At 39.7% G+C, this 26249-nt stretch overlaps 1 protein-coding gene across 5 annotated transcripts in view; it reads right to left on the reverse strand.

Annotated features, from left to right (window-relative positions):
• The window catches only part of Strbp (spermatid perinuclear RNA binding protein), a 113674-nt gene that overhangs the window by 12622 nt on the left and 74803 nt on the right, over positions 1–26249 (reverse strand). For all 5 annotated transcript variants that reach the window (XR_007834565.1, XM_051185359.1, XM_051185356.1 and 2 more), the window contains 4 exons: positions 21058–21216; positions 17229–17363; positions 16676–16816; positions 4439–4562 (listed from right to left, as the gene is read on the reverse strand). Coding sequence is in view for 4 of the 5 variants with exons in the window: in XM_051185359.1 (XP_051041316.1) it covers positions 4439–4562; positions 16676–16816; positions 17229–17363; positions 21058–21216 (559 nt within the window). In the remaining variant the exon portion in view is untranslated. The remainder of the gene's footprint in view (positions 1–4438; positions 4563–16675; positions 16817–17228; positions 17364–21057; positions 21217–26249) is intronic.

The raw sequence follows: 26249 nt of genomic DNA on the forward strand, positions 1-26249 counted from the left end.
ATAACAGGTCCACAACTTAATAGTATCTGAATGCCTGGCCCCAACACAAAGTCTCCCTGTAAAAGTTGGTAACTTGATATATTAGTGTCTCTTGCCTATTTAAAAACAAAAAACAAACAAACAAATGATTATAATAAATAAGTACTCCTAAGAACACAAGTGTTTTTGAATGAGTTAATTCTGGCACTAACTGTTCACACATCTTCGAACAAAGAGCATGTAATCAGCCATACTCCCATCTTTTAAATAAATAGTTTGGCCAAGTCCCCAGGGGGCACATTTTAACTGGTCTCTAACTAAGACAAAATCCCATCATGGTCGTGCACACTAACTAGTAGTCCAGTAGCAAAGACTCTGCGGCACACCTAGGATTCATACAGTAAGGTTCCAGGGCATCCTACACTATGAATCAAGACTCTGTCTCTAAATAACACATAGAAACAAAGCAGGCTGGGCATGGTGGCCCACACCTTCACATTTTAGGGTTGAGAGCCAGAGACATGTGGATCTCTATAAATTCAAGGTCTACAAGTTAGCAAGTTTCAGGCCAGCCAGAGATATAATGAGACCCTATCTGATGGAACAACACAACATGAATGCTTACTCAAATCTAGATTTTTCTTATTATATCATATCATATCATATCACATCACATATAACAACGGTTCTAGAACTACTTATACTTATGCTGCTCAAAATGGCTTACACTTGAGACTGGCATCAAGTTATCAACTCCCCAGGACTGATATCCCCTCTAATGCCCAACCCATGATATTATAGTTTCCCAATATTATACTATGCTCAACCGTCTGCTCCTGTCCCATCCAACCCTAAACACTGACTGGGGCAAAAGTTGGGTCTTAGTCACCTTTGCTCAGTTTTTATAAAGCATTCAAATATATGCCAGACAGATGCTCTATTTACTCTGCAGTGGAAATGGGGATAGGACAGTCACTGTACTCACTAACTGAGGATACAATGCAGCTAAGATAAACATAAGAAAAAGCAGAGAGTAGCCAAGGTCAAAATAAAAATAAATGGTTTTAAAAGTTTATATTTTCATATTACATAAGTGTATTCCAGGGAATGAGAGCTATTTTCTTAAGTTACAATGTCAAAAGTTTTCATGAAAGAGTTGAAACTAAAACTACTTAAATTGGTCAGTGATCAGGTCACTAGGATTAGCAAGGTGTCTGAATTACATAAAGACTCTAACCATCTATGCAGAGCAGCTAGTGGGCAGGGAAGTTAAAGTACATGGAAAAACACTTATGACAGCACTGCTGGACACTAAGTCACTCCACTGATGAGGAATGTCCTTCTGTATATATGTTTCTCATATCTGTTGATGAATAAAACACTGATTGGCCAGTAGCCAGACAGGGAGTATAGGCAGGGCTACCAAACAAGGAGAATTCTGGGGAGAGGAGGCAGAGAGAAGCTGGCAGGGAGATGAAATATAGCTACCGAAGGGGTAACATGCTGGATTACAGATAAGCCACAGCCTCATTGCAATACATAGTTTAATAGAAATGGGTTAATAATTAAGAGAGAGCTAGCCACTAAGAAACCTAAGCCATTGGCCTAACTGTTCATAATTAATATAAGGCCCTGTGTGTTTATTTGGGACTAACCAGAAACAAGACCAGGTGGGAAAGAAACAGTCCACAAAGAGTATAAACTCATCAACATTTACATTAACTTTAACCCTTTCTTGCCCATAAGAGTACTGTCTTGTTTTGTTTGTTTAAGCTTCAGGAGACAAGGCTTGTCCAGAGGTCAAAGAAATGGCTTATGACAAAAGAGCTGGCAACCAGGAAACACAATCCCACTTTGCATCACTGTACTAAAGGCAGCTGCATACTCTTCAGGCAGGAAGCAAATGACATACTATCTGGCAATGACAGACATTACCAGACAGAGCTCCAAAGGAACACCACCAAATAGACTCATCTCAATAAATACCCACTATTGGATAAGGCTAAAGCTATTAATTTTCAACAAAAAAGGTATCTTAACGTTGGACACACCTATTTCCTTTCAAATATATTTTAGTATTCTTCATCCCATGAAATGGCACAATAGCTTCCTCATCAAGGTAAAAACCCTTCACAGTACTGTGTGTGTGCGTCTCTCTCCCTCTCTCTCTCTCTCTCTCTCTCTCTCTCTCTCTCTCTGTCTGTCTGTCTCTGTGTGTGTGTGTGTGTGTGTGTCTTTTTTTTTTGAGATAGGGTTTTTCTGTGTGTGGCCCTAGCTGTCCTGGAACTCACTTCATATACCAGGCTGGCCTCAAACTCACAGAGATCCACCTGCCTCAGCCTAACTAACACATCTACAATAGCGTTCAAGCTTGTGACATTATGTCCATGTTTGTTTTTGCATCTACTGTTGACCCTACATAGGGAATACTACTTACAAATAACATCTAATTTTGCCCTCTCTCCTTAGAACCCTTGATGACTTCCCACTGGATTTAAGATTCTAACACAAAATCTAAGCTATGGACTCTAGGATTGGTTAACTCATCAACTTTAACCCACATTACCACCACCACCCCCACACACACACACAGAGTTCTTCCTACTGTTGTGGGATATTTATACACTGTGTGAAAATGTGTTGTTGTAATTGGTGTAATAAAAAGCTGAACAGCCAATAGCTAGGCAGGAGAGATAGGTGGGCCTTCAAAGCAGAGAGAACACTGGGAAGGAGAAGACACAGAGCAAGTAGGGTGTGCAGGAGGAGCATTAATAGCCACAAGACACGTGGCAGAACATAGATTAATATAAATTGATTAATTTAAGTTATAAAAGCTAGTTAGGAACGAACCTAAGTTTTAGGCTGAGCTTTCATAAATAATAGCTTCCATGTCATTATTTGGGAGCTAGCAGCACAGAGAAAGAATTGTTACATCCTACTGCTCATATTTTCCACCCTCCTAATTATTTAGTGTTTCTGCTTCATCAAATGGGTCAAGTCCCCATAACCAGTAAAGTACTCATTCAGAATGTAAGCCACCTCATAAGGGAGATAAAGAAGCCAACACTGTACCAAAACTTTTTTGGGGATATTCAAGACTCTTTTGTCTGCATTTTAGGAAAATTTCCAGAAATCATGCTAGCACATTATAAATTCTGCCTGCAAAAGAGCCTCATTTCTCTATACAGAAAGCCTCCAACGGTAGTGAATCTCTGCCCATCCTAGCCTTCTCAGTTATACCTTCTCACTCTCCACACTCCATTCCGGTGTCAACATTTCAGAGAAGCCTTTGTGCACCCACTAGAGGTTAGATCAAGGTACTCTTGTTACATTCTTATGGCATGATGCCTGTATCTCCTACCAGACTCATCTCAGAGTTAATTTAATTTTGTTACTTGCTTGCTTTTGTTACTTTCCTTCCACGCTGTAAGCTCAACAATGGTAAAATCTATGGTGTGTTTCTAAGCAAGAACAACTCTTTATAAGACATATCCTCTAGAAATGCAACAAGAGTGAACTTGTAATTCCAAAGCCACATTATTCATAAAACTTTCCAAATGGCAACAACATGCACAGTGAAGCAATTCTAAGTGAACTCTTAAGGACGTCCCCTTAAAAAAAGACAGACAAACAGACAGATAAATTTCATCTTGGTTAACAAATACAAATGGCTTGTCAAGTGAAATTTTTCACTGTTTCACCACTGTAAAGAAAAAGCCAGCTGGACATTCATGGTTAAAACAACATATGGATTGGAACAGAAGCCTGATATCAAACAGCTTTCTCCTCAAGCCATGTGGTAGCTTCAAGATGCTATCACCTGCATCCAAGTCCTTACTGAGCTGCTTGTTTCATCCAGATCTGGTTGCCCAACTTGGAAACTGCCTTACACCTGAGGAAACACTGAGGAATGAGAAGTAATCTATATGGAAATGTCTAGCATATAATGGGCTCTGAAAAATAAGTTGCATTCACCCACAAAGACCCCAACTCAAACTCCCCTCTTTCTCCCTCTCTCTCCTCCCCCACCCTCTCATTTTTCTCTGTTTTGTTTTGTATTTCTTTGACTGTTCTCAAATACTGAACTTCATAAATGCTAATTTAGCCAGGATTCACCCCTATAAAGAAGTCCCATAGCAATTTTGGTAAACCAAGCACGACTGTGGGAGCCTCCCCAGAATACAACATGCTCTGCTGTCCAAACACCATAATTTGTAAAACAGCTTTTAGATTCTTCCCTGTCAACATATGCTCCTTCATCCAAGGTCAGCCATGCTTGCCTTTCTTCTCCCTCCAGAAAGGAAGGCATGTGTGTTTGCATGCATGTGTATGTATGTTATTTTCCTCTTACACATGTGTAATATTCCCAGAGATTACATAGAACTTTGGAGAATGAGGAAATGCTGTTCTTTGGGCCTGGAATCAAAAAGGCATTTGATCTTTAGCAAGTGACACTGACCTGGTGCTATATAGCCAGGAGCTGCTGTAGCCCCCACGAATGCTCCCCTTGTCAGAGTTCCTCTTCCTCTGCCCCGAACCGCCTGAACTGCTGCAGATACTGTTGTATTCACAACACCCTTTGCCTGTATTAACAACAATAACAATGTCATCATTGAAAGAACTTTCAGCCTCTCATCTGCTACGGAGCATCAGGTGCACCAGTAAAACATCTATAGGTAGACTCCTCAGTGGACTATCTGCAAAACAGAAATGAAAGCTATCTTTTTTTTTTTTTAATTCATTTATTCCATGAGTATACAATATATCCTGACCACAGCTTCCCGTCCCTGTACCCCTCCCAGTTCTCCCTTAATGATTTTTTTTTCAACAGTCTACAGCAAGTTATTAGTTTCTATAAGATTCAAACTTAGTTTTAAATTGATTAGCAGTGGGGGTTTAGGATGGGTGTGCTGTTGGCCCAACAGAATTTAACAGGACACAGTATCCAGTGATGCCAGGTCCAGCAATTAAGAGCCAGTCCTCAGCTTCTACATATCAACACCTGCATAGCAAACTATCTGGGCTTCCATCCTATCATATACTCCTTCCTTGTCTTAGTGAGGGTTTCTATTGCTGTGAAGGGACACCATGACCAGGGCAACTCTTTTTTCTTTTTAATACAATGCAAATTTATATTTCTTATGTTATAATTGCCATTCAATAAGAATACAATTATAAGAATTAACCCATCATAGCAAATTATGTTGGTAATTAGAATATTAAAATCAATAAATGTATTTTTTTATTTTCTGTTTTTTTACACTTTTTTTTTATTATTTTTTACATTCCAATCCCAGTTCCCCTCCCTCCTCTCTTTCAATTCTCCCCACTCCTCCCCTCCTCCTATCTGCTTTTGGATTGAGTAAGGCCTCCTCCCCCACATCCCCATATCTAGGCTGGGCAAGGTTTCACTACATATAGAATGGGCTCCACTAAATCAGTTTGTACATTAGTGTTAGTTAGATCTTGGACCCACTTACTAGTGACCTCATATACTGTCCCAGTCACACCATTGTCACCTATATTACGGGAGTCTAGTCCAGTCTTATGTAGGTTCACCATTTGTCAGACCTGAGTCAGTAATCTCTCACTAGCTCAGGTCAGCTGATTCTATGGGTTTCCCCGTCATGGTCTTGACTCCTTTGTTCATATTATCGCTCCTCCCTCACTTTGACTGCACTCCAGGAGCTTGGCCCATTGGTTAGTTGTGGATGTCTGCATCTGCTTCCAACCAGAACAACTCTTATAAAGGAAAACATGATTGTGGATGGCTGTTTATAGTTCAGAGGTTCAGTCTATTATCATCATGGTGGAGAGATGGCAATATGCAGGCAGACATGGTGTTGACTTGATCAGAACACAATGGGAAGTGTACTGTGGCTCTGGGTGGTATAATCTTGAGCATATAGGAGACCTCATAACCTACATCCATAGTGACACAATTCCTCCAACAAGGCCACACCTCCTAATAGTGCCATTCCCTTTGGGGACCACTTTCTTTTAAACCACCACATTCCACTCCCTGGCCCTCAAAGGCATGTAGCCACATTATAATGCTAAAATGCATTCAGTCCAACTTTAAAGTACCCATAGTCTATAACAGTCCCAAACTTATTTCAAAGTCCAACATCTCTTCTGAGACTCATGTAATCTCTTAACTTTAATCTCCTGTAAAATTAAAATAAAAAGTAGATCACATACTGCCAACATTTAATGACACAGGATATTCCAAACAGGATGTTCCATTCCAAAATGTAAGGAAAGGAACATAGGAAACACTGGAACAAAGCAAGACAGAAAACCAGTTGGGCAACCACTAAACTCTGCATCTCTATGTCTCATGCCAAAACATTATATCTCCAACTCCATTCAGCTTTATTGACTACAACACACTTCTTCTTCTTCTTCTTCTTCTTGGGTGGTTCTACTCCCTGCTAGCAAATCTCTGACATCTCTAACATTTTGGGTTCTCCAAGGTAGGTAACCTAGCCTTCAACTTCAAAGCTTCACACAACAGATTCTGTGTCAGATATCTCTGACACAAGCTTTGTTTCAATGGCTTTCCTTAGTTGGGGAGTAATTTCCATAAACCATTTAGTCTGTCCTTAACTCTAGAATTGAAAGATTTTAGTTTGGAGAGCAAGGATGTAGGAAAGGGGCAGAATAATTCTTGTAAGCAGAATATAGAAAATCATAAAGAATGGACGTTGACATGGGAGGAAAAAACAGGAATTATGAGAACAAGAAAGGTTACTATGGTGATGGGGCTAGTGGTTATATGCTAGACTGATCTTGTTAAATAGGGCTAGTTACTAAATCATCAAACCGTGGTAGAATTAACTGAAGGCTCTAAATGTACAGCCAAAAGAAAGCCAGAGTATGAAAAAAGTTTCTCACAGGTCTTGGACCACAACAAGGAAATAGGCCCCCAACCCTGGAACAAATGATTCCAGATGAACAGCCCTGTCTGGGTCACTCCTGGCCAACAGACAGTCTGGGGACTTTCCAAGTCATTCTATGGTTTATCCTTTGAATAGGAACAGGTCATACCTGGTGATCTCTCAAACATGAGATCATACTTGTTAATCAATCACCTTGTGCCCCATGCATGTATGCTGATTGCGGTCTTTCTCTATAAAAAGAGAGCCTGACTACCATAAATGCCCTTCCTGGATAGTGAGATCAACAACTGACTTATCCATGGAGCCCTCATCTAATAACCTGTTGGAAACAGGAGCAAACACCCATACATAAACACTGAGTCGAACTAGAACCAAGATGCAGATGGAGAGGACAAGACCAGGCAGCAGAAACACATAGAGACAGCTTACCTGAACAAGGAGGAGCTAACAGGCCATCAGACTGATAGCTGGGAAGCCAGCATGGGACTGACTCAGGCCCCCCTGAATATGGGTCTCAGCCAGAAGGACTGAGTAGTCTAAGGGACCTCAGACTGTGGAGCCAGATGTATCCTTGGTGAACAAAAGGACCTTGCTAACACATCCCCCATGGAGGGATAACTGCCTTAACCTAGAGACAGGAGAGAAGCCCTAGTCCCTACTTCACATGACCTGTCAGTTCTACATGACCCCAACTGGATGGCATTCCCCTACATATGGAATTGGGGTGGGGGGATGGGAGGGGAGGGTGGTTAGGGTGCATGTGAGAGGGCAGAGAGAGTAAGAGGGAGGGAGGGAAGGAAAATAATAAATTAAATTTAAAAAAAAATGCTTTGACTCCAAAATTTAAGTTCAAGGACAAGTTACTGGGGAAAAGGATTTTTATTTTTGTTTCCACAAGAAAATGAAAAGCTGTGGATTCCTTCCAGACTAATGTAGTTTGATCAAGCCAGGCCACCTGAAACAGAGTGCCAGGTGATCCTACATTCAAAACAGCTGGACAAAGCAGCCTTACAGACTACAGCCAGGATTTCTGCATCTTCTTAGAATCCCCCATGACAGCACCCCTTACCAGCAGGAAGTAGTTTGGAAAGAACGACGCCCAAATTCCCAAATATTGTCTATAAATGTTTGTTTTCATTTAAATGGACTTGGTTATATAAAATAAATAAAAAAATAAAAAAGAGAGAACCTGAAACCTGAGGGGTGTGCAGCTTTCCCCGAGATCGCTGACACCCGAGTGCATTCGTTCAATAAACACCTCTTGCTTGTTGCATCTCCTGGTTTTGGTGTTTGTGTGGTGGGGCTCTCCATCGGCCCATCAGGATCCCAGAATTAGGGTCTAACAGAATTACATGGCTAAAGCAGTCCTGCTTTACTGTGGCTGGAACATGGCCACCTTGTTCAATTTCATCTTCCCCGACTTTCTATTTTCAATGGTTAGACTAGGCTGGCCTCAAACCCAGAAATCTGCCAGCCTTTGTCTTCCCAGTGCTGGGATTAAAGGCGTGCACCACCACACCCAGCTCTAAGCTTTTCTTTAATTCCTTTTCACACATTGGAAACTTAGGTGGATGGGATCTTGCCCTGGAGTCACCACTTCCTTTATCCCAATTCTTAATCTCTTATCTCCTTGAACAAAGGATTTAGTTCCATTCTACTTTTTAGTGTTTCTTTTCTCCTTAAATCTTACACTTTGTAATTTATCCTGCTCACCTTGCTCTTTTTCATTACAAATATTCATTAGAGTTACCACTAATAGCCACACGACAGAGTCTATACTGAGCTCTTTTGAGATTTCTTCTGCCAATGGAATCTTCACTTCAGCCTCAGGCAGACTCTTTGGACAAAGGCAAAAAGCAGCCACTTTCTTTACCAAAATATCACAAAAACTAAATTCTAGGTCACATACTAAAACTCTTCTCTGAAGCCACTTGAGCAAGCCCCCCAAAGCTTAAATCACACTCCACACCACTTGTCTTCTGTGCTCCTACTACTATGGCCCATTAAGCCTTCAATTGCTTTTCTAATCCACAGTCCCAAGGTTCATATTCCTTCAAACAAAAGCATGGTCAGGCCTAGCACAGACTTCTGTCCTAGTTGGGGTTGTTACTGCTGTGAAGAGACACCATGATCACTGTAACTTTTAGAAAGGAAAACAGTTAACTGAGGTGGCTGCTTACAGTTCACAGTCGTGGAGAGACAGCAAAAGGCTTTAGCAAAGTCAATTTTTAAAAAATATTTTTTTTAATTTATTTTTTACATTCTAACCCTAGTTCACCCTCCCTCCTCTCTTCCCACTCTCCCCCTCCCACTTGCTCCACAGTGAGGGTAAGGCCTCCCCTAGGAAGCCTACTAAGTCATAATAGCCATCTTAACAAGCTATTCTGAAGAAGATTCTAAACACATGAGAACACAGAGAGACCCACAAACCTCCTATGCATAAATCTGAGTGGTCAAATTATACCCAAAGTCATTATAGACACCTGACACATATGGTTTAAAAGCTACTATATTTTCCAGCCAGAGGCAGAAAATATTCCAGCAATAAACTAACTACCTTGAATGAGATGTGAACCTGAGTAGGTTATTTTAAAAAACAAACAAACAAACAAAAAACCGGGTAAGACAGAAAGATGTACCAGTTCCTTATCACTTGTGGAGGTCCTGGTGTTTCTTTGTTTCTTCTGCCTTATGTACACATCTATTCATGTATGTTATGTACTAATCATTAAGTAAACCCCCATCTACTTCAAATACCATGGAACACTGATGACTTTGTGTCATCTCTCTCAAGCAATCTCCACCATTAACTATAAAATGGAGATGAGACCTACTTTGTTTTACTTACATGAGAAGCAGCAGTGGGTAAAACAGACATTAACACTTTAAAAAAAAGTGAGACCCCTAAAAACATGAAACATTTCAGAAAATAAACCTGTGTCTAATTTTAAATATACTCCTTTTTCAGCACAAAAATGCAACAAAAACTCAAGGTAAAAGGCAGGGTGGAGAGCTACAACTACTGGATCCCTACTGTGGTCGAAGCAGGTGATGCCGACCTCACCTCAAACCATAAGAACTCTCTAAAGTTGAATGGATGTGTATGCACATAGGCAATCCTTTCTCTTTTTGCTAAAATTAGCCAAGCCATACACAAAACATTGTTTCCTGGCTATTAAGCACACTGAGCATATGCATTTGATAGTTTCTAGTGTTAAAATTTTCTTAAAATTGAATGGATACTTTTAACTCCACACAGATCTAATTTATATTACCACTAACAAACTTGATTTAATAAATACTTTAACCCAGGCTGAAGATTAATTAATTTTATTTTGTGTATGAATCTGTGTGTATAAACCACATGCATAACTGCCTCTGTGTGTGTGGTTGAGAGTGTGCATGCATGTGTATACACACCACATGCATGACTGATGCTTATGGTGATCAAAAGAGGGCATCAAGTCTCCTGAACTAGAACCACCAAGTTGTCGTTGGGAACCAAACCCAAGTTGTCTTGAAGAACAAGTATTCTTAACAATTGAGACATTGCTCCACCCCCTGAAGGTATGTTTTATAAATACTAAAATTTATTGATTTAAGTGTAGATATCTCCTGAGAGAAGCAAACCAAGGCGACAATGATCTTTCTACTTAATCTAAAAAATAATTGACTCAATTTTTACTAAAATTCTTGAGAAAACCTTATTTCATACACTAAAGATTTTACTTTTGTTAGTTTTCTCTGCTTATATTTTGAATCCTTAAAGTAGAGTTAATTGTAACTGATAAAACAAATTTAAGTGAATACAAAACAAACATCCAGATGAATAAAACATGCAACATGCCTCAGAAGTCCTAGTTTAAGGACTTCTATTCCTGCTCTATGCTTCCTGGCTGTGGGCATAATGAGTCAGCCTCCTCCTGCTGCCATCATGCCTTCCTCAACCTAATGAAATATATCACTGAAATTGTGTCAGTGTCACCTGAGAAGCCCTTACCTAGCATTTGAGAGTATTTGTGGAGAAAGTGTTACACTTGAATAAAAAAGGCACCACCAACTGATCCCCTGGATTACTCAGTAGCTAACTAGATGGCCTCAAATATCAATTCAAGAGACAAGACTCATCTTCAACAACCATGAATTAAAACCACTGTTTTTACTTTGAACCTATTTACAGATTCATTAGAACCTGCGTTTCTTAAGTCCATCATCAGGAACACTGCTGGGCATACAGAGAGCACCCTCACCCTCTCTCAAACAACAGCAAACTGCCCTGGAAAACTCAGGCAGCCAATGTCACTGTCTAAGAATTTCAAGTTACATTTCAAATCAAGGATAATACATTTTCTACTACTTAGTATTAAGTACATACTCTTCTTTTTTGGAGCAGGAAACACCTAAAAGTACTACCAAGGAAAGTAATGTGTGCTTTATTACAAGAACATATAGCATTGCTGAGTACAGAAGAAAAGTTGGGGGAGGTGGTAATGGACGGGGGTTGCTTGCAAAGACAGTGTAACATGTTCAACTGTTTCTATATGCCTCAGAAACTAAAGAAATCTGACAGAGTTCCCAAAGAGTGGGTTATGTAACACTGTTATCACTGTAAGTCTACATAGTTCAACCAGAAAAGATTTCTTTAAAAACGGGTGCCTACTGTGTACCATACAATGTGGCTGTGGGTTATGAAAACCATGCTAGCACTGCTTGTTGGATGATGGTGTATTGGGAGGAGCTCTACTTACAAGGAGTGGCCATTTGCCATGTGCCAGCAATCTCACATAACTACTATTATTGTTAAGGCTGGCACCATAGGAAAAAAGGCCTGGTAATGTCATGTTACTATCAGCCTGGATGTGCATCTGCTATAATCCTCAGAAAAACACAAGAGAAAATTTCTCATTGTCAGTCTTCCTTCCACAATCCCCACATTATCTCATCAGCCAGAAGTAGCTATGAAGGAAATAAATGATGAATGACATCTAAGACAGAGCAGAGTTGAGCATAGTGGTGAGCACACATCCCAGCACTTAGTAGGCTGAAGCAGTTAGGGTTCTGAGTTAAAGATTGACCTGCACTACAGAGTTGAGAACTAGTCTCAAAAAATCCAACCACCCAGGCAATCAACCAACTCAGCCACCGACCCAAAGCAAAGCTAAATGGAATAAATAAATAGAAGAAACATTTAACAGAGGGGAACTGAAGGAACATGCACTCACTATCATGAGTTGTTCTCTGTTTATCTTCAATTTCAGAACACAGGACGGATAAATATCCTGAGAAGCAAATGGAGATTGGTCCCTAGGAAGCAATTTTCTCAGCACCAAACGGAGGCAGCCTGTGGCCAGAATTAAAGCAGCAGCAGCAGCAAGTTCCCTGACACCTGTCACTCTGCTGTACTAGGGCTCTCTGGCTTTCCCTCTTGTTTTTTGTTTGTTTGTTTGTTTTCACCTATGTATCCACATGGAAATTAAAGTTGCTTTTTTTTTCACCATTTAACAGGAAGAGAGATACTAGTTTGGGTTCTGTTTTGTTGTGGTTGTTTTGGAACTATTTGTAGACCAGGCTAGCCTCAAACTCACCAAGATCCACCTGCATCAGCCTCCTGAGTGCTAGGTCATGTGGTTTCACTGTCACATTTTATACTTACTTTGTGTTTTTTTGATCCTCCTCCCCTAATTCCCTTTTCCCAGTGCCTTTGACAGACTTCATCGATTAACCATGTTACTACCTACAAGTGTTTAACCTCCTATAACTGATTTACCATATATAAAAGAGTCTAAATATCAAGTTTCCGTGAAGTTCAAATAGTCTGTTCCTTTCATTAATCTAAACAATGTATCTGTCTCTATCACATAATGTATTCAGACATTGGTGTTACCATCAGCATTCAGTATGAGAAAGATAATTTGTCTTATATTTTACTCACATTACCTCTTTTTACCTCAGAATTGTGTATGTAATATGATATAAACTATGTCTAAAAATGTCTCTGTGATACAAAAATGAAGGAATGGAAAAATCTCACACTAACATATATAATTAGGAGGCCATCTATTCCAAAACCTTATAAAGATCCTGGACCTCCAGTGGCATTAACATTCCCAAAGCAGTTGTCTACACAGACAACACTGTCAGGTTTGGTGCTGCCCATGAGGAGAGTCTCTGTCTCTCTCCCACCCTTAAACAAACATCAACTACCACCACAATGTAGGTGAGCATGATACTAAGAAAGTGGATGAGAAAGCTTCAGAAGTCAGGCAGTGCCCTGAACTAGACAAATGTTCTTACCACAAAGCCCAAATCACCTCCATTCTTCACTACACCAATGATGACTCCACTCTGCATAAAATTATGGGCAGAAACCATTACACAGAGAAGTAGTGTCTTGATGTATATTACTTATAACCTATCCCAAAGAGAAAGCTACCAAAACATTAATAATAAGCAATTTCACAAAGCTTAAGTGGCACATAAGCAAATTTAAGGGCAGAAATCACAGGATCATCTCAATAGGTACAGAAAAGGTTCAACATCTCTTCATGATTTAAAAAAAAAAAAAATCCAGAAGCAGGCCAGTAAAATTTTGTATTTTGTTTATGATCTAACAAATAAAGCTTGCCTAAAGAATGCAGAGTTAAGTCACTAGTTAGCTGTCTCCCCCCCCCCCCACACACACACACTAACCTACTAGGTTAGCCATACATCTGAGCCACTACTTAGCCATACAGGCAGTGGCAGGCAGTGGTGGCCACTCCTTTAATCCCAGTACTCAGGAGACAGAGGCAGATAGATGGATCTCTGAGTACAAGGCCACTCTGGGCTGCATGAGAGGAAATCAGACTGAAAGAGAAAAAAAGTACTCACAAAGGTGATCCCATGGCACTTGGGATGACACACTTTTAATCATGGTACTAGGGGGATGGAGACTAGGGGGGATATGACAGGGTGGAGAGAGGACTATATGGTGGGAGGAGACAGGAGTCAGTGCAGTCTGAGGAGCACTGCATTTGGGAGCAGTGTGGGATTGGATGGATCACCCCTTCAGTTTGATCACTGGTAGAGTTGAGAACTCTCTAGTGGCTGGCCACTTTGCTTTTCTGATCTTCAGCTTTAAACCCAGTCTCTGTCTCGGGGTTTTGATTATTTGTGCTACATAAAATGGCCTGACAGGTAGGGTGATTGCCACTGATCCTGATTAACTGAGTTGGAGCCCCAAAGACCACATGGTATAGAGCTGAATCAATTTCTGCAAGTTACCTTAACTTTACATGCATACCTTGACATGTATGCCTCCTCTCTGCAACAAATAAATATGTTCAAAAAATATTTAAGGCTCAAAGCAACCAGGAATAGAAAGAACATACCTAAACATAAAAAAAAAAAAAAAAAAATGTTATATACAACAAATGTATAGCTGACATAGTAAAAGTGAAAAAAAAAAATCACAATGAGTTGGTTGCCTCTTTTTTCTGTTGTTACTTAATATAGTGCTCAAAGTCCTACTTAGAGCAGTAAAATGAGAAATAAGGGACAAAGAAGTCAAATTACCCCTATTTGCAAACAACAAGAACCTATTAAGTAATAGACCCTAAAGACTTCACAAAAGAAAGGTAAATCTAATAAACACTCTTAGCGAAGTGGCAGAATATAAAATTAACAAAAATTACTAACTTTGATATCTGTAAAAAATTGCCAAATTCTTAACAGCTTCTAACCAAAATATACAGGAAAAAATTTAATCAGTGATGAATGATCTTTATGGTGAACTTTAAGACTGGAAGAAGCATAAGAGCTCATCTCAAATTATTCTACAGTCATAGTAACCACAACAGCATGGTACCAGCACAAAACAGCACAGAGATCAATGAAGCTAAAAGATCTAGAAATAAGCCCACACAGCTACAAACAATTACTATTTGGCAAAGGTGTCAAAACATACATTGGAAAAAAGACCACTTCATCAACAAAGAAAAGGGATATCTACACAGAGAGGAATAAAAGGCCCAATCGCTACCCAAGACCTCCCAAATAATAAAAAAAATAAAATATGCCTAAGACCTTAAAAGAAAGACCAGAAATTCTGAGACTGTTAAGGGAAATATATGAAGAAATAGGCACATGCAAAGGGCTTTCTGGAAGAATCCCAATAGCACAGGAGATACACTCAAGAATGGACAAATGGGGTTGCTTCCACTACACAATAAAGAAAACCACCATCATCAAAATGACTGATACAACAGTGTGCAAAATGGGAGAGAAATATTGGCCACCCCACAGAGAATTATTGTTAATTTGTAAAGAACTCCAAAATTTAAATACCAAAAGAAAAAAAAACCATTCAATAAATAGGCTAATGAATTGAATAGACAGTTCTCAAAGGAAAAATATAAACACCCATAAATGTTTTAAATAATGCTGAATACAACCTTAAACATCAGAGAAAAACAAAGATAAATACACTGAGGCTAAATCTAATCCAAGTAAGGACTATGGTCAAGAATACATGGCTGGAAATGTAGGAAAGTGGTAGAGTGTTTGTTTAGCATGCTCAAGACCATTAGATATACCTACCTGTATGGCTCCACCACCCTAACAACACACACACAGAAACAACAAATCCTAGCAAGGATGTAGATTAAGAATCCTTACTCAAAGGGTCTAGAAAAATGACTCAGTGTTTGGGAGAACTGGTTGCTCTCTTAGAAGACCCAGGTTCAATTCTCAGCACCCATATGGCTGCTCACAACTGTCTTTAACCCCAGTTGCAAGAGATCCATAGCACCAGGCATACATACAGTGCACATATATACATATGTTCATGCAGGCAAAAATTTTTTTAAAAAAGAAGAATATTTATTTGCTGCTGGTAGAAATGTAAGTTTGACAGCCACTATAGAAATCAAAGGTTCCTCAAAAAGCTAAAACTAGAACTACAGTGTAACACTCCAAAGAACTGTAAGTCTACACTAAAGATACTTTCACATCCATATCTATTGGTATAGTATCTACAATAGTCAAGATACAGAATAAGCCTAGAAGTTCATCAACAGATAAATGGATAAAATATAATACACACACATCCAGAAAAAATGGATGGAAATGGTGATCATTATGATATACAAAAAAGACTATTTGGGAGGCAGAAAGTACCTGCAGTGGGGAAGAAGGAATTGGGACAGGAGAGAGGGCAATGGGTTGGAAAAACAAAGGTCAGTTGCAAACATGTATAAAAATGTCACAATAAGCCATGACATGGTGATGCACACCTTTAATCCCAGCACTCGGGAGGCAGAGGCAGGTGGATCTACAGCCTGTACTACACAGGGAAACCCTGTCTCAAAAAACCAAAAAGGACAGTCATAATGAAACCCCTTATCTTACATGACAATTAAAAATATCACAGTGAACCGCTCAGCAATTAAGAATGTGCACTGCTCTGAGTTTGGTTCCCAGTACCTACTTCTGGTGGCTCACAATTGCCTTTACCACCTGCAACTCCAGTCAGCTTCAGGGGATCTCCCACCCTATTCTGGGCTCTGTAGGCACCCGCACACATGTAGCATGCATTCACAGAAATACAAGATAAATAAGTAGCCCTGGTTGGTTTGAAACTCAGGTATCTTGACTAGGCTGGCCAGGAACTCACAGGGATCTATCTGTCTGCCTCAATTCCCAAGTGTGAATTAAAAAAAAAAAAAATAAAATAAAATGAAATTTGAGGAGACAGTAAAATGGCAAATAAGCAGGAAATTTAACTTGAGAATATTACAAGGTTGCTTCACTCATACCTGAGGAATGATCTTTTTTTTCTTATTATTTGCTGCATTGGGTCCAGAAAACAGCTTCTCCAGGGCAGCTAGTGCTGCACTTGCCTTGGCCACTTTCTTGTTTGGACCTGCACCTCTAAATTTCTGTCCATCCACTTCTACCTGAAAGTAAAAACAGCACTTCACAGTTATTTCAGACAACTCTGCATATGAGGTTTTAATTCATGGACATTACAATTACAGGGCTGGAGAAATAGTTCAGTGGCTAAGAGCACTTGAGGCTCTTACAGAGGACCTAGGTTCAATTCTCAGCACTCACATGTGGCTCACAACTTTCTGTAACTCCAGTTTCAGGGTACTCAACAGGCAATGACAGACACACATACATGAAGCAAAATATTAGTACACATAAAATAAAATAAACAAATCTAAAAAAATGGTATTTTTAAGAATGTCATAAGGAAGAAAATAATGAAAGTTAAATAGTGTTCTTAAAAGCTAATGGAAGTCTAAAATGCTTTTTACCATCAGTTCAAAAATATATCTGTGGGATGAAAAATAAGGAGGTACATACCTCCATCACAAAGCGCTTGTCATGGCTTCCCCCAGTCTCTGAGATGAGTTCATACTTGAGACCTCTCCTTTTTTCATTGAGCTCCATTACAGGGTTTTTGCCACTTGCTGTGAGGATAGGACCCTGAGTTCTTACCTGAAAGAGAAAAGAAGATAGAGGTTCAATCAAGACTTCACAACACGGAATTTCTTTTTAACATAATTATGCTAAAAAGTAAACTCATTAATTCTACTTTAAAATATTGAAGGGCTAAAATGAATTACCTTAAAATGAATTTCCTTTGTCCCCTCATAGCAAATATTAGCAAAGGTGCTGAAACCCTACAAGCAGCAATTGCTGTGGTCATCTCAACAGCCTGCCTTTGAAGCAGGACTGCCCCCAGTCAGAAACCCAAGGTGACCTTGCCACTCATTCCACAGAGTCCAGGGCCTGAACTGAACAACTGTTCATATTCTGAGACTGTAGGTAACTAACAAAGCATATACAACAACAGGAATGTTGGATGCTTTGAAGGTTCACCATTTCCATCTTTAGGTATGCAAAAACTAACTCAATTTTGGACGTAGGAAGCAAATGTTTCTACATGCCTCTCAGTCCCTATAAACATGTAAAAACGATAGCCTATAAACTGGATTTTAAAGTTTAAAAATAACAGCAAAAGAGGTCATTCCCTGGTTTCATCACTGTGAAATTGTGTGTTACAGAGCAGGTGACTGCTATGGAAACATGGGAGAACGGATCACCTTGTTTTGTATTGCTGATGAAATCTCACTTAGAATTCATTCTCTAGACCAAGCAAACTAGAACTCAATGCTTTTTGTTTTGTCTTGTTTTTCAGAACAGGGTTTCTCTGTGTAACCCTGGCTGTCCTAGAACTCTGTAAACCAGGACGGCCTCGAACTCACAAGAGAACTCACCAGCCTCTGTCTCCTGACTGTACCACCACTGCCTGGTGGAACTCAAGTTTTATACTCTCAATCCTCCTGTTACTACCTTCCAAGAGCTGGGATTACAGCCATGTGCTGCAACACCCATCCACACAGAATTACTTTTAAAGGCAATCAGGACAGTTTTCTTTGTGGACACACAAACCTGGCTTTAAAGAGATAAGTGCCAGACCAACCAAGAGCAGGCATCAAGGGAGAAGGGAGAATTAGCAAGTCAAAGGCCAAAGTGCAGTTTGTCAATATGGGGGGGGGGGGGGGGTAGGGCTATATTACAGCTTTATTAGAGGGATGGGTCCAAACCACAAAACACTTTTTATGCAAACAAATAAGCTTTATATCACACACACACACACACACACACACACACACACACACACGCCAGCACATATAAATCATCCAATTTTGATTAATTAAACTATTTTAAACGAAAAAATAAGAGGTCTCCACTCAATTACCACAAAGTGTAAACAGTACTACCAAAACTCATGCAGCTGCAATAAGAGCAGCTCATATTGCTATCCTTTCCTAATTCACTCTGTGATCTAGTCACCTGGACTTCATATTTTAAAGGCTTTTCCTTGCCCTGGCAAACAGGCCACTGTCAACAGAACAGTATGTGGCCCTGTCACTGCCACCAGTAAATGACCAATGCTTTCCCAGCAGACTCCATACCTATACTTTTCAGCAACCTAGGAGAACCTAGTGTCCTCCTTGGACTTTATGCCCCAGCAGTGTTCTCTACACCAATCAGCCCACTTCTCATGCACTTGCAACTCTAGGTCATAGCAGCTTGCCTTCTTTCAGCCCAGAATACCTATTCCCCCTACCCCTGGGATGGCAAAACTCCTCATGCAAAACTGTTCTTGATGCAGTAATCTCGTATGTGCCAGGAACAACCATTTCTTCCTTTTAGATTTCACATTACTACATTTGTCTGGAACTCCTGTCATAAACCTATCTTTCTGATTTCCACAGTGGTGCATCTTCAGGCTCTGGATTCAATGTTTGCAGCACCTGGAACTAAACAGTTACTGACAGGGATTTACAGACATGAGTCCTTAACAATATTCTTACAACCAAGGAGGAAACAGTTGGTGGGGGGGGGGGTTGTTTGTTTGTTTCTTTTTTAAATGTAAAGTTTTGGGTGTTTTAATTGGTTGTGGAGGGGTCTTTGCAAGCCTCCCCTCTGTTTGTAGAGAGTCTTTTTTCATGCATGTCTACTATTTGTGTTTCCTCATCCTCAATAAAATGCCTTTTTCCTTCAACTGCCATTCTATCTATAGGGCTTGAGATTTTCTGCTGCTATCTGTTGTCTCCAGATTTTCCCTATCTTTTAATCCTTTAACTGGCAGAGAAAACAAACTTGACCAAGACTCCTAGACAGTATCACTTTGAAGGGTCATCTTAAACTTTTTAAGTTGGTATCTTAAGATAAGTGTCGGGATTTCTCATCAAGATGCTAGCTCACATGATATATACCATCACCAAATAGCCTTCTTAAGCTCTGGATCACTATAAATTTCATCATGGCCTCTTAGATGACCCCTCCTTTGAGGCAGTGACAGCTGCCCACATTGTCCACCCTTTGTCAGCTCAAAGAAGCTAAAAGGAGTTGTCATCCTTAAAACCCCTAACATTTGCTAGAGTGACCTCTGAGAAAGGATAATGAGACTAGGACTTAGACAGACTCACCATTAGGCAGAGATAGGAAAAGGAGCTATGGCTAGGCAAGAGAGGTGGCAAATTTCCAAAGATGGCCAACTTCTTCCTCACCTTCCATACTTGAGACAAAAGTCTGGCAGCTTAAAACAAAGGCCTTGGTGGCTTTTTTCTTCCACCAGTAGGCCCTCTGTGATGAACATGCAAGTTCAAGACCTGCTTGCTCAGGACATGCCACAGATCAATTGTCTTTCTTCAAATTGACTGACCCTAAACAGAGGAGGAAGACTCTTCAGAGGCTTTAAAGCCTCTCCAGAGAAGACTGGGTTTCTTAGCTTTCTAAGTCCTCCCTCTGATCTGCAGAGTCTTTTTCTCTGTATGTCTGCTATGTGTATATCTTTCCTAACCCTAGTTTCTGCTCTTATTCCAAAGCCAGTTCTTCAGAGAGAATATAGTTAGCAGAGACTCCTCCCAATGTATTATACACACTCAGTACTTGGACTCATCATATTCTATTATATGGGACCACTAGTTCATAGTCTAGGACTGACTTCCAATTCTGAAATATGCAGTGGGCAATCTATGCACTCCTGTAAGGATGTACAAATTAAATAGTGAACCGAGGCACACTCTCATGTGCCACAGCTTAGCACACTCTTCAAAACAATCTGTTTCCTGTAGTACATCTTTTAGGTTTTTGTTCTTCAGATAGTACCAATAGTCTTGATACATTATAATTATGACATTCTAGAAGACTCTTCCATGTCCAGTAGGCTACTTAAATTAGGGTCTACCTATTTTATTATCTTTTCTTTGTTTCTTCTTGCATAGGTAGGTATATTGATAGATTCTTTTTAGTTGTTCATTAAAAGAAGATCAAAATGTAATGCTATGTGAATATATGGCTCCCTTCATAAATACTCAGAAATAAATATAGGCACAGTTATGGCAAAACAGCCAGATGTTGCAACAATACTCCTGTAATCCCAGCAATTGGAAGGTGAAAGCAGGAGGGTTCCAAATTCACTGTCAACCTCAGCTATCAGCTGTGGCTCTGAGGTAAAGTGCTTGTCTAATATCCACGAGGTCTAGGGTTTGATAGCCAGTAAAAATCAAAAAATAAAGCAAAGTATTATATGCGTCTATGGTTCTTTTCCACATCTCTAAGGTTTCCAAAGCACTCGTACTACTTTATTCTAAGAAAGAAAAGAACACAAATATACCTCTAAGGTACTGGAGGTCTCAGTTGTAGAATTTCCAGTATTATTGCTTGAGTTTGAAGACACTGTTTCATTTTTGCTTTCATTATCTGATTTTTCATCGGAGCTCATACATTCAATATCTGCATCAAAACCTGTTGGGTATCCCATTGCTTGTAAAACCTGTACAAATTCCAATAAAACATTTAATCAGTTACCAAAGAACAAAAAGGTAAGCTGAAATTCTGAGCTTAAAAGCTTCAGAATCTGTAACATTTAGTTTCTGGAAACACCTGTGAAGAACATGACAGCATTACATCTGTGAATCCTTAGTTCAGTCCATTCCACATATCAGGGCAGCACTGCATGAAAATGGGAAAGCTTCCTCCAAGTACCTAGCCAAAAGACTTCAGAAATACAAACCTAAAGTTACTGCTAGCTCATTTAATTTGGAGGTGAACAATATAAAGAACATACAGCATAGTCAAGCTCTACCAAGGAAAAGGGTGGGGAGCAGAGTCAAATAGCACCAAAATAAGGAAAATAAACTAGAAAGAAAAAAGATGTAAAGTCTACTCCTATCACTTTCCTCTGGTCTTCAATCTCTCCATCTGCAAAGCAAGAAGACTGGGTTAGTTGACTGCTAAATTCTATGACAACCATTAAGAAATTGGCCAAGGGACAGAATCCAGAGTTATTTTTGTTATTGCTTTGTTGTGTTTGTGTTTGGTTGGTTTTGCTTTGTTTTGTGTTTTCCTTCAAATTGGTTTGCCAGTAGAGCCATAATTTCCAGCTGTGCTTCCCAAGTGTCTCTTTCAAGGCTACATAGCTTTATGACCCTGGGGTCTCTCAATTTTCTGAAACAAAGCTTTCAGAATATTTTCTATGTGTGCCTGTGCAAATGTGAATATATACATCATCTTTGACATCTCCTTTCAGAATGTACTGCTTTACAATAAACAAGACAATGAATTTGCTATATCTTATTAAGTCTCTTTCGAAGTAGGCTAATATCACTTTGTGAGTTACTGACTCACAAAAAAAAAATGGATTCATTTTTACTTTATTTTTAAATTAAAGAGAGTGATAAGGATCAAGCCTAACGTTTTGCTAGGGTACATACATGCTCACCACTGAGCTATTATCTCAGCCTTTAACTAAAGCAATATGCCCACAGATATAGGAGCAGTATCTAAAAAGACCAGCTTTCAGTTTCTAGAGTATATAAGCCATGTCATATTTCTCCATTATACCAACTGCACTTAATACGTGACTAAAAATGATGTTACAACTGGTCAGATTTAAAAAAAAAAAAAGTCTTTGAAAGAAAATGACATCTACAAAATATTTTACCAATATAGATAAACAGTAATACTCCAAGCATAAGAGGGGACTTAAGTTGAACTCTGTAAAAGCAAATCAGAAATTAACTCATCTAAAGCTTCTGTAAAGAACACATTCAACAAGACAAAACAGCTCCCTGCAGAATAGGAAAAGATGTTCACCAACCCCACATCTGACAGAGAGCTGATCTCCAAAATATACAAGGAACTCAAGAAACTAGACATCAAACTACCAAATAATCCAATTAAAACAGAATTCTCAACAGAACAACCTCAAATGGCGGGTAGACACTTAAGGAAATGCTCAACATCCTTAGTCATCATGAAAATGTAAATCAAAACCACTCTGACATACTACCTTATACCAATTAGAATGGCTAAGGTCAAAAACACTACTGACAGCTTATGCTGGAGAGGATGTGGAGTAAGGGGAACACTTCCCCATTGCTTGTGGGAGTGCAAACTTGTACAGCCTCTGTGGAAATCAGTGTGGTGAGTTCTCAGAAAATTAGGAAGCAACCTACTTCAAGACTCTGCAATACCACTTTTGGGCATAAACCCAAAGGAGGCACACTCACACCACCAGGACAATGTTCCTAGCAACATTATTTATCATAGCCAGATATTGGAAACAAGCTAGATGCCCCCCAACCAAAGAATGGATAAGAAAATTGTAGTACATATATACTGCTTGCTCAGCAGTAAGAAACAATGACATCTTGAAATTTGCAGGCAAATGGACAGAACTAGAAAAAACCATCCTGATGAGGTAACCCAGACCCACAAAGACAAATATAGTATGTACTCATTCATGAGTGGATACCAGACATAAAGCAAAAGATACCCAGCCTACAATCCACAACCCCAGAGAAGCTGGAACCTCCCTCCAGAAACAGATGGAAGCAGATGCAGAAATTGACAACTAACCATTGTGCCAAGCTCCTGGGATACAATTAAAGTGAGGGAAGGAATGATAATATTAACAAAGGAGTCAAGACCATGATGAGGAAACTCACAGAATCCACTGACCCAGTGAGATAGTGAGAGATCACTGACTCAGGTCTTGACAACTAGGGAACCTGCATTAGAGCAACTAGACTTCCTTAATATAGGTGAAACTGTGCAGCAGGGACAATATATGAGGCCACTGGCAGTGGGTCCAAGATCTAACACTAATGCACAAACTGACCTAGTGGAGCACATTCTATATGGAAAGATACCTTGCTCAACCTAGACACAGAAGTGTGGGGGTGGAGAGGTACCTTGGTCCTGCCTCAACTAGATGATGGGACAGACTTAGTAAACTTCCTAAGGGAGGCCTTACCCTCTCCATGGAACACATGGGAGGTGGGAGAAGGAACTGGGATTGGAATGTAAGAATTAATAAAAAGGAATTAACTCATCTAATTCATATATGAGGAATCTGACATTCTCATAAATGTTCCTTGATTTTATTGGGTAATAAAGCCAAGAATCCCTTTTAACATCTTAAGTTCTAAAAGTACTCAGACAGCACTTTACACTAAGTTCACTAACATCACTTGGTTACTACATCAATATTTCATTAAAAGAGAAAAAAACAAAAAACAAAAACACCTGCTCCATTGAGTTCTGAAAATAATGCTCTCCCTGAGAACTCTCCTCCTGGACAAGAGCCATCAATATAAAACTAACATTAATAATTGCAGGTGAAAGTTGAACGTCACCCACATGGGGCTTGTCTCCTCTAGTACAAAGGCACAGAGAGGGATGTGGCTCGGAAAGGGGGTACTGGCCTTGGTTCAAATCTCTGCATCACAGCAGGAGAATGTTTATCTGCTTAACACAGACAATGGGACCCTCAAAGTTAATCACAGACTAGCACTTCTTCCTTTGCTTCCTCACTTGTCATAAGTCATTTATTAACACAAGTTAAGACAGCAACACAATCCAGGTCATTTACAAACAATTTATAAAAGTGATGTGTTATCTCTTGAGAGATACAGTATCCACTTTCAAGATTAAATAGATACCAAATATCTATTTTTAAATAACAGGCTGGAGAGACCTTCAGTCTGGCAGAGGACCTGGGTTAGGTACCAAATACCCATGTGTGCTCACAACCACTTGTAACTCCAATTCCAGGAGATCCAGCACTTTTGTCTGATCACTACAGGCACCAGCACACATACATACTAGAAGGCAAAACACTTATATAAAAATAAACAAATCTTTAAAATTGCTCTGAAGTGGACCTCTTGCCTGGCATACATGAAGCCCTTGATTCAATTTTTTTTGTTTTTGTTTGTTTGTTTGTTTTGCGGGGGAGGGTGAGGGTGAGGGTAAGCAGACAAGGGACATGACTAGTAAGAAACTTCAAGTCATTTTCTATCACACATCTACTCAGAGTACTAGCTAACATGGGCTAAAAAAGTCAGAAGTGAAGAGTTCTCAAGACCTCTACAACTGGTAAACCTCTACTTGACAAAAGTCTAGCTACAATTCTCTTGTTTGTCTGTTCTTTTATAATTTACTTCAAGACAGGATTTCTCTGTGTGTAGCCCTGGCTATCCTGGAACTCACTATGTAGACTACGGTGGCCTCAAACTCAGATCCACCTGCCTCTATCTCCTGAGTGCCAGGATTAAAGATGTGTGCCACCCCATCCTGGCTGGACCAATTTATAATTAGGCTCCATCCATGGTCCTTATTCTCAGTAGCCCACTAGCAGCAAAAATCAGAATGGCTCTTAACAGAGGGTACATTTAACATATTCTTGTCATGAAAATTATTGTAGCTAATGTGGAGAAAAGAAAACAGAAGAGGACAAAGAGTGAAGATTGGTTCTGTTCCTATCTTATCATTCACACTATCTGACCAAATCCTCTCATATCACACAATCTCACATACGATGTCCAATTACCCTGGCCTGCCTTCAGAAAAAATCTGGCTGTCAGGGGCTGGTCAGATGATTCAGTAGTTAAAATAGCTTGCTGCACAATCATGAGAACCTGAGTTTGGATCCCAGCACCCATGCAACAAGTAGGGCATCCTGTACATACCTGTAACCTCAGCTCCATGTGGGGCCGAGGCAAGAGGATGGGTGGGACATGCTAACTTCCAGCATAGTCCAGAATATGCAAACCCCAGGTTCAGGGATAGACCCTGCCTCAAAGGAATAAAGCAGAAAGTGATAAGGAAGGGCATCCAATACACTCTTCTGGCCCCCACATACACACATGTACACACCTGTACAGTCACAAACTCACACATTTTTTTAAACAGAGAACAAATCCTGTTTTACCCCTGATGTTTCCTCTTAATAATTTCCCACCCATTCATCATTCTCTGATCTTTGATAATAAATTATGGAATGTTTTCCTCACCACCATCCATTGCAATACTTGTTCTATTGTGTCAAATCCATTTTCACCTACTTTATAACTGTCCTAGTCTACTTTCTCGATTAAAACCAAACTTTGTTTGAAATCAATGTCAAGGCAAAACCAATGTCAAGGCAAAATCAAGTAAAACCAGTACAGCAAAGAAAGTCAGCTTAAGCATCTAGAAAACATATTCAAAACTATTAATGCCATATGAGCTGAGTCTAAAATGTTCATGATAATTCACAGAAACAAGGTAACTTAAAACCAAGTTATACATGTAACTGTGCTCCATTTTCCCTGGAAAACACTTGAGTCTGATACAGGTTAAGACTACAAAAGATGAGTTACCACCAATTCTGGGCAGTGGGAACGAAAATAAAATACTCCATGGCTCTGTACTCAAAAGAAACTAAGATCCACGGCTTCTGTAGGATGAAGATCTGGTCTCAGGTTCTTAGAATACCTAATGGATCTAACCACTTCTCTAAAAGGTCTTTCTTTACTCGTT

This window comes from Phodopus roborovskii, unplaced genomic scaffold, assembly GCF_943737965.1.
Source record: "Phodopus roborovskii unplaced genomic scaffold, PHOROB, whole genome shotgun sequence".
Taxonomy (NCBI): Eukaryota; Metazoa; Chordata; class Mammalia; order Rodentia; family Cricetidae; genus Phodopus; species Phodopus roborovskii.